A 13954-nucleotide genomic window follows, 5' to 3' on the forward strand; every position below is an offset into this window, starting at 1 on the left:
CAGCAAAAATATTTACACAAAGGCATTCCCAAGACTCACTGGGATTCCTCACTAATATTCCCTACAATATTATACTAGAAAATGCTAGCTAAAGCAATAAGAAGAAAAGAAATAAAAGAACTTAGAATGGGCAAGGAAAAAATAAAACTATCACTCTTGGAAGATGATATAATGATATCTTAGAGAATCAACTAAAATAAATAGTTAAAATAACTAATAACTTCAATAAGATTGAAAATAAAAAATAAACCCATATAAATCATCAACATTTCTATTTATAACCAACAAAGTTCAACAGTAGGAGAAAGAGAAATTCTATTTACTGTAACTGTAGGAAATATAAAAGAGTTGGGAATTTTGCCAAGACAAACCCAGGAATTATGTGAATACAATTACAAAACACTTCATCTAAATAAAGTCAGATCTAAATTAGTCATGGGTAGGCCAATATAATATAATAAAACTGACAATTCTATCTAAATTTATCTATTTATTCAGTTCCATACCAAACAAACTACCAAGTCAAGAATATCAATGGAATCAATGAAAAAAAAAATATGAAGGAAGGAAACCTGAAGCATTAGATCTCAAATGATATTACAAGAGCAAAAATCATCAAAATAGTCTGTTATTGGCTAAGAAATAAAGTAGTGGACCACTGGAATAGATTAGTTATATAATAATAGCAAATGACCATAGTAATACAATGTTTGAGAAACCCAAAGATCCAAACTTTTGGGAAAAGAACTCACTATTTGATAAAAAATTTCTGGGAAGACTGGGAAGTGGTTTGGTAGAAACTAGTTATAGACCAACATCTCATGATATATACCAAGATAAAATCAAAATAGGTACAGGATTTAGACAAAATGAGTAATCTAATAAGCAAATTAAGGGAACATGAAATATATTACCTATCTATAATGGAAGAATTTATGAGCAAAGAAGAAATAAATAATATTAAGGAATGTAAAAGAGATAATTCATATTACATTAAATTAAAAAGGGTTTCTATAAATCCAATGCATCCAAGATTAGAAGGAAAGCAGAAAATTAAGAGGAAAATTTTACAATTTTTTTTATATAGGCCTCATTTCTCAAATACATAGAGAATAGAATCAAATCTAAAAAAATATATGTCATTACCCAATTGATAAACAAAGGATATGAATAGGCGTTTTTCAAAAGAACTCAAAGCTCTCTATAATCATATGAAAAAATTATCTAAATCATTATTGATTGGAGAATTGCAAATTAAAACAACTCTGAGGTATTACTCCACACCTATCAGATTGGCTAATATGGCAGAAAAAGAAATTGACAAAGATTGGAGAGGATTTGGAAAAAATTGGACACTAATGCACAGTTATGAACTGAACCAAACATTCTGGAGAGTAATGCTCAAAGGTTTACAAACTCAAAGTTCGTGCCCTTTGACTTGAAGAAAAACATTTATGTACAAAAATATTTATAGCATTTCTTTTTATAGTGTCAAAGAATTGAAAATTGAGGGAAAAGCTATCAATAGCAGAATGGCTGAGCTAGTTATGGTATATTATTATGATGGAATATTGTTGTGCTATAAGAAATGACAAGTAATATTCTTTCAGAAGAACTTGAAAAGACCTATATGAACTGATGATATAAAATGAGTAGAAACAGAACATTATAACAGCAACATTATAAGATGACCAACTGTGAATGATTTAGCTATTCTCAGCAATACAGTAATCCAAGATTGTTCTGAAGGACTTATGAAAAATCCTATTCCCCCAGAGAAAGAAGTGATGGAGTCTGAATGCAGAGAGTAGCATTTTTTTTTTTTTTTTCTTTTTATTGATTTTTTTTTCTGAGACAGTTGGGATTAAGTGACTTACTTAGGGTCACACAGCTAAGAAGTGTTAAGTATTTGAAACCAGATTTGAACTCAAGTCCTCCTGACTTCAGGGCTGATGTTCTATCCACTGCACAACCTAGCTGCCCCTTTTTATTGATTTTTTTGGCCTGTTTTCTTTCACTAGATGACTAATGCAAAAATATATATAAAATCCATATTAAATTGCTTGCCTTCTCAAAGAGGTGGAAGGAAAGGGAGAAAAAGAGAGAATTTGGAACTCAACATTTTAAAAATAAAATGTGAATAATTCTTTTTATATGTTTTATATGTATATATTAGAAAAAATTAAATATTAATTTTATTAACTTTTTTATTTTTAAATTATGAATTCTTAACTTTCTTCCTTCAAGCCAACTCTTTCCTTGAGAAAGCAAGTATATGAAATCAATTATACATTTGAAATCATTCAAATAATATTTTCACACTAGCCATATTTCAAAAAATAAGCATGAAAAATAAAGTAAGAAAATTATTCTTCAATTTATACTGAGTTGATCAATTTTCTCTCTGGAGGCAGATAGCATTCTTTCATCATTAATCCTTTGGAATTGCCTTGGATTATTGTATTGATCAAAGTAGCCCAAATTTTCACCATTGATCATCATTGTTGCTGCTATTCAGTTGTTTTCAGATATATCTAACCTCATTTGGGGTTTTCTTCAGAAATATTAGGTGCCTTTATCATTATTATGACATTGCTATTACTGCATAAAATAATTTCTTAGTTCTTCTCATTTCACTTTGCATTAGTTCGTAAAAATCTTGCCATGTTTTTCTGAAGCCATCCCCCTCATCATTTCCCATAGAAAATAAGATTCCATCACAATCATGTCACAACTTATTCAGCCATTCCCCAACTAATGAGTATTTCTTCAGTTTCTGATTCCACCACAAAAAAACTGCTATATATATATCCTTTTCTTTTTTCTTTGATCTCTTTACAGACCTAGTAGTAGTATTGCTGGATCATGAAATCTTTATTTAAACATTCTCACCTAGGATTCTCCTTTTAATTTAATCAGAGTTAAACCCAAGAGATATTTCCATTGACTAAATTAATAAAAGATTTTTTCTCTTAGATTTATTATACCTTCTATTTCAGGGAGTAGTCCCCTTCCTGGGCTAACCAGGTCCCTCTATTTACAAATTTTCAAGCTTTCAATAAGTATAAGTATAAAGATTTCAGTGCAAGACATTTCAGAACAACAACCAAAAAAAAAAAAAAATCGGATTTTCATTCAGGTGGGACTAAGAACTTCAGACTATTATGCTAATATTATTTTGTAAAGGGGGTGAGGAGTAAGGAATGAAAGTTTATTATGCTTTCATAGCTGTAACAATCAGGTTTAATGATCAAGCATCTAAGGAGAAGCTGGAGAGGGAAGGGGGAATTAGGAAAGGCTTCATGTTAAAAGTGGTGCTAGAGCTAAATCCCAAGAGAGACAAAAGATTGTAAAAGACAGAGTTAAAGAATGAATATATAGCAGGGATAAGAAGAGGGCTAAAGTGAGGAACAGCAAGAAGAGCAATTTGACTGAACTATAGAACACAAAAAAGGAGATTAAAATATATAATTGAAATGTATTTATGGTATTATTAGGCTTGCACTTCAGTAAAAATCACATTGATGGCTAAATGGAATATGAATTGGAGGAGAGGTGAAGGCAAGAAGATGAATTAGAAAACTATTGCAATAATCCAAGTAAAAGGAACTGAATAATTACCTAAAGTATGGGGATGGCTAGGCTAACTAAATACAGAAAAGACAGATGTGCAAGATATTACAGAGATAGAAATGGCACGTCCTGACATTTGATTAGGTATGTACAATAAGTAAAAGAGAGAACCTAATCTACCAGAGAATTGGCCTAAGTTTCAAGCTCTGCCTAGAGCAAAGCCAATTAGAACAATCTAAAAGTAGAATACACTGCCTGCCTAGAAAGGTAGTATATTCACCCCTCCTTGGAGGTCTTCAAACAGAAACTGGATGACCATTTGTCAGTTGGTTTCTTTTGTGTATTGGTTGGACTAAAAGGCTACTGAAGTCCTTTTAAAATTTCAAATTATTTGGTTCTTTGCAATTTGAGTAGTATCCTATGCAAATATCTTAGAAATATTTGCTCTTCAAATATAAATTGCTGAATAATTGTCAATCTATATTGCCAAAGGAAATTTTCTCTCTGGTATTTTCCACACCAATGAAATCACAGGGCCAAATAAAAAACCTCACATTATGTAACAATTTTTGATCTACAAGGTGGTTTCCTCACAAAAAATCTTATGAAGTACATGCATTTTTTCATATTTGTGGATTGAGATTCTATGAAATTAAATAATTATGGGGATTCTGGGAAGATGACAGAGTAGGTCAGAAAATTCCAAGCTCTCCAGATTTTCCCTACAAACAAAACAAAACTGCATCTCAGGATGAACACAGACCAGTGAAAATCAGATAAGACTTGGGGTCCTCCTGAGATAACCTGAGAAGACCAAAACACAGACCCCATCACTGAGCTTTAACTGGTGTGAAGTATAACACCTCCAGGCTAGCTCTACAACAAAAAGCAAGCAGGAAACCCTAGGGAAGCTGAGCTCAGAGGTAGCCTCCACCTGAACCACAGGAACTTTCACCTCCCCAGTGGTAATCAGGAGTCTGAGTCTGAGAAGATTAAGGGAACATCAACTGAAAAGGAATACCAGGTTCACTTGTACTGCTGAGATGTGGCCCTGGATGACAAGAAACTACCACACTTCTGTTAAATGCAAAAGTATTGGGGCAGGGAAGCTGCTAGTTTCTGGAACTTACAAGAGAGCAGAGTTCTTGGTTTGAAGTTGGATCACAGAGGGAAAAATCAAAATAAAGCCAGAAGAATTATCTCTCCTGCCCCAGAACTAGAGGTAGTTACACCATTAAGTTCTCATTTTTTAAAAAAGAGCAGACAAAGGAGGAAAAAACTCAACTACAGAAAGCTACTATAAGAGTAGAGAAGACTGGGGTTCATAATCAGAGGAAAACATTAAAGTAAAAAAAAAAAAAAAACTTCAACTACCCCAGGGAAGGACATTAAATGACTATCTGCCCAGAAATTTATAGAAGAATTTATAGAAGAACTCAAAAAGTCCTTAGTAATAAAATGAGAGAGAGTCAAGGAAAATTTTTTAAAACTAAGAATTATCCAAGAAAAACTAGAAGACATGAAAAGAAAGTCAAGCAACTAGAAAAGGAGATACAGAATCTTAAAAAAGAAACTGATTCTTTGAAAATTAAAATTGAACAAAGGGAAGCCAGTGAAACTATAAGATATCACAAAATAACAAAACAAAATATGAAGAATGAACAAAAATTGGACAGCATGTGAAACATAAGAAAAACAATAGATCTAGAGCACAGAGCAAAAAGAGAAAATATGAGAATAATTCAACTGAACAGTTGTAATAAAAAAAGAATTTTGACACAATAATGTAAGACATAATCAATGAAAATTATCCCTAGGTGAGAGAAAAAGAGGGGAAAGTAGAAATAGAAAAAAAAATCCACTAATTACACCCTCAAAGATATACAAAGAAAACATATAGAAACATTATTGCTAAATTTCACAGTCCCCAGATCAAAGAGAAAATTTTTCAAGAAACAAACAAAAATTTCAAAAATGCTGAAGTTACAATTAATTTGTATAGGATTTATCAGCAGCTGCAATAAAAGACCATAGTTACTGGAATACTAAGTATATCAAAAATCAAAAGAGCTGAACAGACAATTTTCAGATGATGAAATTGAAACTATTACCACTCATATGAAAGAGTGTTCCAAATCATTATTGATCAGAGAAATGCAAATTAAGACAACTCTGAGATACCACTACACACCTGTCAGATTGGCTAAGATGACAGGAAAAAATAATGATGAATGTTGGAGGAGATGCAGGAAAACTGGGACACTGATGCATTGTTGGTGGACTTGTGGACAAATCCAACCATTCTGGAGAGCAATCTGGAATTATGCTCAAAAAGTTATCAAACTGTGCACATCCTTTGATCCAGCAGTGTTTCTATTGGGCTTATATCCCAAAGAAATACTAAAGAAGGGAAAGGGACCTGTATGTGCCAAAATGTTTGTGGCAGCCCTGTTTGTAGTGGCTAGAAACTGGAAATTGAATGGATGCCTCAATTGGAGAATGGCTGGGTAAATTGTGGTATATGAATGTTATGGAATATTAGTGTTCTGTAAGAAATGACCAGCAGGATGAATACAGAGAGGCTTGGAGAGACTTACATGAACTGATGCTAAGTGAAATGAGCAGAACCAGGAGATCATTATACACTTCGACAACGATATTGTATGAGGATGTATTCTGATGGAAGTGTATTTCTTCAACAAAGAGATCTAACTCGGTTTCAATTGATCAAGGATGGACAGAAGCAGCTACACCCAAAGAAAGAACACTGGGAAATGAATGTGAACTATTTGCATTTTTGTTTTTCTTCCCGGGTTATTTTTACCTTCTGAATCCAATTCTCCCTGTGCAACAAGAGAACTGTTCAGTTCTGCAAACATATATTGTATCTAGGATATACTGCAACATATCTAACATATATAGGACTGCTTGCCATCTAGGGGAGGGGGTGGAGGGAGGGAGGGGAAAAACCGTAACAGAAGCGAGTGCAAGGGATAATGTTGTATAAAAAATATTACCCTGGCATGGATTCTGTCAATATAAAGTTATTATAAAATAAAATAAAATATATATTTTTTAAAAATCAAAAGAGCTAGGCCTGTGGAGGAAAATATCATATCAAGCAAAATTATAAATATACCAGAACGGTATATAGCACCCTCCAAAATCTATAAATAAATATGAGGGGAGAAAATAGAATAAAATGGGATGCACAAGAATGTGCAAATGTATAGTAATGAGACAAAGTATATAAATTAATGGGGATGGGATAAAAAGGAAGAGAAAGGTTGGGGAGGAAAAGATAAGGGAAGAATCCATGATAGGGGCTGGGGCATAGGAAGGTTAAATAGCAAGGCAAGTTAAAAAGCAGAACTAAAGTAGAAAAATTTGCAGGGATAGGAACTAAGAGAAATACACAAACACAGTAACAGGAGTAGAATTTATTAGAAAAAATGGGAGTAATAATCATTGATCTCAGACAAAGTCAAACTTAAAATTTACTCGAGAGAAATATATATTATATGTCAGCTATCTTAATATCATTTTAGATGCATGTATATATGCATATGTACATATTTGTGTATGTGTGTAGGTATGTAAGTATAAGTATATATGCATGTGTGTGGATAGGTGTGCAGGCAAGTGTGTATGTATATCTGTATGTATATAGACATAAATATATCTGTGCTTAGTTGTATCCTACTTGGCAGAGATAGAGAGGAGAAGGAGGGAAAAATAAAGTAAAAAATACACAGTAGATAACAAAAGAAAATTTACAAGGAAGCAAAGAAAAGATGCACAATCATGAATACAATGTATTCTATTATTATATATGCTTTCTTGAAATGGTAATTTATTGCTACTTATTTTGAATCATCCCTGATGTTCTGAAAACAGAACAATGTTTCTTATTTTTCTTTTTCTATTTTGTTTTTTCTTATTTTGTGTTTGTTTTAAATTAAATTTTTTTAAAGAAATTAAATAATCACCAACATAACTAGTAATTTAAGTAGCATTGGAACCTAGGTGCTCTGACATTAAATACAAGTACTCTACATCAAACAATGATGTTACTCTTTCCTGTCAAAAAGGGTAAAAATTCAAGTTCACTCATGGTTCAGGTACTATAAAATGAACTGAAAATAAGTAGGACTAAGTCTTGCTCCCTTTTTATCCCATGGACCCAGGAAATGGCTGACATTGGATTTTGGTCTTTTTGTTTATCTTTTTCACTTCTAAGTAACAGTGGTAGAATCCCCACTGGACTACAATTTCAAGTCACAGCAACCTTTGAGGCAAGATTACCTAGCAGAAAAATCTTGAGAAGTCAGAATGCCTAAGACTCAAGCCTAATGAAAACTATGAACTTCGAACTTGGGATTATGCTATATAGAGAAAGGTCTAAAACTGTAGACCTAATCCCCCTTTCACTTCTGGATGCCTTAGACTAAAAGACTAGAAAAACTGGCCAAAAAAAGTTAGGTTATAATCATAACAGTCAGTTTTTACTCAGTGTGTGTTCCCTTCTGTTGCAATTATTTATGCCTTCTATATTATTGAAGTCTATAATTGATATTGTTTAATGTGGGAAGTCAAGAATCACTAGATTACTATTGTCTAGTAGAAATGTCCTTAGTTATTTTTGTATTTAATTAGATCTAGACTGCCTTACTTTTTGTGAAAGCAAAATGCTCTATGAATTTGGGGGGTAAGAATGTCTATAAAACTTTGCTACTTCTTTTACACTCAGCTTTCCCCATATGGGGTCTCCTAACTGAATGTGGGGATCACAAATTATAATTATATCAGTAAATGTTTGACTTGTATACCTACTTTATATGCCTACATATTCTCTATCACATAAAAATTTCTTGGGCAAAAAGTGGTTGCCAGTGAAACAAGTTTAAGAACCCCAGCTCTAACTGAACCTATTTGCCCTGCTCTAACTGAACCTATTTGCCTTCTTTTCAATAGATAACCTTGCAGTGGCAAGGATCTATTAGGGGAATTACAAGGACCTAGAGAAAATTGCCTGGCTTCAAAGAAACAAAAACTTCTAGAATTCTAACATATCTTGTGTAAAAAGGGACAGTTTTGGATCCATACTACAATCTTATGCACATCAGACAAAGGACTGACACTTAGTTGACTCCAGGATCAAATAACAATTCCCTATTGAAAGACTTTCTTGTAATTTGGAAAGTTCAATGTAGCATAGGTTCTGCTAGAGATGGGAAGCCCGTTTTGTTTTTGCTCTCTTTTGTTTGTGGCTTGAGAAAAGCCCTGTAAGGCAAAGGCTAATCAAGTAGAAATATTTCATTCATTTTGTGAAATTAGTTTTTGTCTTGTTGAATATGAAAAACTATCATCTATACATGAGGAGAGTGTATGCAAAAAACTTTATAATCTGTATATGAGTGACTTATAAAGAACAATGCAGCATTGATTGTTTTGAGAATTTACTATTTGACCTTGAAAAAGTGTGTAAAAAGACATGGTTATGCCTTTCAATTGGACAAATTGTTCAAAAAGCATGCACACTTGCTTATTTCACCAATGAGAATGAATAAAGAATATTTGTCTATGGACTTGTTCTACGATCTTTCCTATTGTTTCCAAGAGGTTTGTCATTAAAAATCCTCCATTTGTCCATGAATTCCTATTTTACTACATCACTACCACTCTACTATTGTCAGTTTTTGTTTCCATAGTTGTATAACTAATCCAATAACTCCTCCATAATCCACTATCAGTTCCATGCATTGCCACCTGTGGGGCTCTTTAGTTCTCTGATCTCAAGAATTCAAGAAGTTGCCCACAACTGCTCAAGTGCTACTCAGATTTCCCTCCAGAAACCAAAGACTGTATTCAACTAGTGTTCATCCACTCTGGCCAACTCAGCTCATTTCTTTCTAAATCTGTATCACTCTTGTTCTCTTGCTTTCATTTTTTAATTCCAAGCAAGAGTGACTTCAATTATATAATTAGCAGCCTAGTCATCCTTAAAGAAATAAGGTGCCCAGGGCAATATAAGTTCACTAGAAAAATCCTGCGGGTGATTCTTTGGGGAACATAGACACAGAAGGTATAGGAGCAAAAGAAATTTAGTTTTCAGATCTTATTAACCCACTTCAGAGTTAAAAGCCGAAACTGCTACTTTTGTTTTTGTTAAATAAATTCATTATCTATTTGTGATTGAGCAATCCTTGCAGGGTCACATAAAAAATTACCCTGAATTCCTGGCACATACCCCTTTGTGCCAATATAAAACAGTTGCACTGTGTGAAGAAATTTACTCTTTATATATTAAGATAGCTAACATAATAGTGATATGCATATGAAAGAGAATGATATATAAAAACTGTACCTCTTAAGTATAACTTGTTTTTCCTCTTAAGAATATAGTAACTTTAATATATAACTTTCAAAGCTGCCCTACCTATTTGTATTTTTGTCTTATTTCAATTCTCTTCTGTGAATTTTTTCAAAAGCTTAAATGAGTTTTTTTTCTTTCTTTTGGGCATCCTATCTCTAGCTCCTACCTGCCTTTCCCAAATGAAAAACAAAAAGGAAATAAAAAATTTGGTTACAAATATATATAGTCAAGCAAAACAAATTGCCACAGTGCCCATGTATATGGCTAATTCCATCATTTTTTTCCTATAAAAACTCACTATGAAAATGCTATAAAACCCTACTACTTCTTGTTGTTTCTTCCTAAACTGATTAGAAGGATAAGAGGAGACTATATCTCCTTAACTTGCTTTACAAAGACAATATATAATACATTGACAGTGATAATTAGTAATATGATATGCATATGTGTATGCATGCATATGCATTATTTTTAGGTAACTTCTAATTTTCATGCAGGAGAATTTTAAACTTTGTGAATTTTGTCATCCATCAAAAGACAAAAATGATTTCTTACCCCACAATACTGCTCCTCATTAAAGATCTGTGGAGGAAGAGGAATCCCATTTTGTGGTTTTTTCTCTCCAGGTACATTCTCTCTCATCCATCTCCTGTTGTCTTCATCACCAGCAATATCAAATTCCTTAAAGTCAATTTTATTGGCTTCCAAAAAGCCCACCACTTCTTGCTGTTTCTTCCTAATCTGGTTAGAAGTAGGGAGGGAAAGATAAGCATTATATTGGTTTTATTTAGCCATCATATAAAATTGTTTAATTTTTAATGTATAAAATAATGAAATAATATTTCTTCCTATTCAGGAACTTTAATATAGCAATACTTTAACTTCTAAATTTTTAAACACAATGTCTTGCACAGAGTAAGTATTTAATAAATGCCTTTTAATAAGGTTTATTGAATTCAAATGACTGTAATTTTTTAAAATCACTTAATAATATAATAATAATACTTTGTGTTTTATGTCAAATTTTTAGAACCTAATATTTGTACACATTCCTTATCAAATAAATTAACAACTAGAAGTTATGTTAGCAATATGGCCTAGAGAAAAATGAAAGAAGGATTAGAATAGATAAAAATTATTTAAAGTTGATATAATAAAGCAAACACTATACATTACACACATAATGGAAATGTGCTTCTGGAAAGACCTTGGAATAGGAACTCAAGTCATGGGAACTGAAAACTAGCTAAAGGTATATATATATATATATATAAAGGAAAAGGAAAAGACAACAGATAAGATTATAGTAAAGGGAAAAGATATAAAGAAGCACCTAGAGACTTAAAACCATAACAAACAAGACTTTCTATTGTTTTCTCCTTTCTGTTTCACTTCCCTTCTCCTTCACCTTTTTCTCTACTACTATGCATTAGCATAACCATTTTTGAGGTAAATAAAGGGACTAAAATATTTCTGTTCTTCAACTTAGAAATTCTATTATCAAGCACATGCTCTAGAGATTTCAATTAGAGAGGAGAGAAATACAGGCAGAAATTTAGATGATATAAAAACAATTTTTTTTTAATTAAGGACCTATTTCATAAAGCAGGAGGTCATTAAAAGAAATGCAAGAACCAAAGACTGAGGTATTAAGGTAAAAATGAAGAGGAACACTAGAGTGCAAATACATTATTTCACTTACAGATTACTAGTACTCATTCAATTTTTTTCTTTCCATGATTTCTTCTTCTTTGTATAGAAAAGCATAAGGGTCAAACACAGAAAAAAATTTTGAGGATGTCATTGAAAGAATAGGAAGAAGATTAAAACAGGGAAGGAGGCACAATTAGAAAGTAGAATTCAAAAAAGTTGTTTTCCAAAAATAAACTTGAAACATAATGATTCACGGAGAATTAAAAGCAGGGTTTGGAGAATAATTTATTTTGCCTCAGTCAAACTGAAAAAAAGCAGGGATGGCAACTATGACCTTAGAAAATGTAATAGTAAAAATGAAAGGGTTAAAAAAAAAAAGAGAGAGTACCAGAGAAACAACATTATGCTTAAAAGAGCCAATGATAGTGAAATGATATCAAAACTCAATATGTAGGGACCAAATTATCAGCATCTAAGTACTTTAAAAGTCCTAAAAGAATTATAGAGCAAAATTTTAATAGTTAGAGACCTTGGTGTAAAACCTTCACATCTACACAAAAAGATGAATAAGAAAGTAGCAAAGTACTTGAATAGATTTTTTTTTAGCTTTAGATATCTATCTGGCAAGTACTAAATTGAAGAAGAACTAAATTGAAGTAGAAATTGAAAGGAATATACACACTTCTTTGTTGAGCATGAAACCTTTATAAAACATCATATACTAGAATATAAAAACCTCATAAACATGCAAAAAAAAAAAACAAAATAATCCTAACACAATAAAAACTATAATTAATAAAGAGGAGAGAACTAGCATCATGATTACTGTCTTACACTAACAGTAATAATTTTTCTGGCTTGTCCCTACATTTTTAAAAATATAATCCTTTCTCACTATCTCAACCTTCTATTCCAATACACCCCCAATTTGAGGCAGTGATGGCTGTAGTAGTAGCAGTGAGGGCAACAGCAGCTATGAAACTGAACACTCTCCCAACATGCCATTATCCCATCTTCTCTCTCCTCATCATGCTGCAGAGAGACATCATGCCCTCCCTCTAGTTAGTTTCACACTTGAAGTGCATGGCATTGTGTCATCACAGTTGAATCCATTCGACTTTGGAAGTACAGCAGAGACCTGCAACAGTTCTCTTGCTCTCATGGCAGCAATTTTTTTCTAATATATATATATTATGTGTATATATATATATATATATATATATATATATATATATATATATATATATATATATTAGCAGGATTTATCTCTCTAGCTCTAGACATTGTATTCAACAAACCTAATTATAATTCTCTTCTGAGATTTCAGTCTTCCTCTTTCAGGATAAGAGGAGAAGTGGACTCTCTTTTCCTTGGAGTAATAAGAGTCCCTACTAGTCTTTGGAGCAGAATATAATGATTTCTGTTCTGTTTTGTAGACATTCCAGCTGGATTTAATCTCTTTGGGTAAAGAAGACTATTTTCATAATAGATATTAGTGCCATAAAATATAAAATAGAAAAGAAGAAACCAAAAATATGAATACAAGATGATTTACATGTCTCTACTTTGAAAACACCTAAATTAAAAAGGAAAATTATCCAAATATTGGGTCTATATTTTTCCTTCTTCATTTTCATTTCAATGTACTATGTGATTCAACTACCTCTCTGAATACTCCTCAGTTTCCTTTTCGGGTATCCATGACCTTCCCTTTTAGAGTATACCCTAAAACTCTATCCCAGGTCTTTTTTACTTTCTATCCACAGACTCTGTTGATCTCTTTATTTCCTATGGGTTCAAATATTTCTTTGCACATAACCTCTACATCTATATATACAACCTTAGTCTCTATCCTGAGTTTAGTCCAACATCAGCAACTTCCTAGCAGAGACATTTTTACCTGTACAAGCCCCTTAGAAATTTCAAGCTCAAATGTATAGAGCAACTTATCACTCTCTGTTCTCTAATAAATAATCCTCCCCCCTCTAAACTTTTGTGTCTCTGTCAAGAATACCATAATAATTCCAAACATATAAATTTGCAAATTCAGAGTCATCTTCAGCAGCCAAATTTTAACAATTCTATCTCCATAAGATCCCTTTGATTTAAGCAATAAGTCTTCTGATTGGTGTCTCTATTTCAAGTGTCTCTCCATTCCAATACAAATTCCACTCAGCTGCCAAATTGATTTTCCTAAAGATCTGACCTTCCTAAAGGCCTGACTATGACACCCTTCTTTTTTTTTTCCAGTAAACACCATTAGCTTCCTATTGCTATGTACTTCCATGTTTATATGTTATCTCTCCACATGAAAAGTAAGTTTCTTGAAGAAAAGGATAATTTTATGTTTAT

General features: G+C 32.4%; 1 protein-coding gene across 3 annotated transcripts in view; it reads right to left on the reverse strand.

The window, feature by feature from the left end:
* SH3BGR (SH3 domain binding glutamate rich protein) overlaps nt 1-13954 on the reverse strand; it is a 99400-nt gene that overhangs the window by 56330 nt on the left and 29116 nt on the right. For all 3 annotated transcript variants that reach the window (XR_007951825.1, XR_007951826.1, XM_051984774.1), the window contains exon 2: nt 10505-10690. Coding sequence is in view for 1 of the 3 variants with exons in the window: in XM_051984774.1 (XP_051840734.1) it covers nt 10505-10690 (186 nt within the window). In the remaining 2 variants the exon portion in view is untranslated. The remainder of the gene's footprint in view (nt 1-10504; nt 10691-13954) is intronic.

Source organism: Antechinus flavipes, chromosome 3 (assembly GCF_016432865.1).
Source record: "Antechinus flavipes isolate AdamAnt ecotype Samford, QLD, Australia chromosome 3, AdamAnt_v2, whole genome shotgun sequence".
In the NCBI taxonomy this organism is placed as follows: Eukaryota; Metazoa; Chordata; class Mammalia; order Dasyuromorphia; family Dasyuridae; genus Antechinus; species Antechinus flavipes.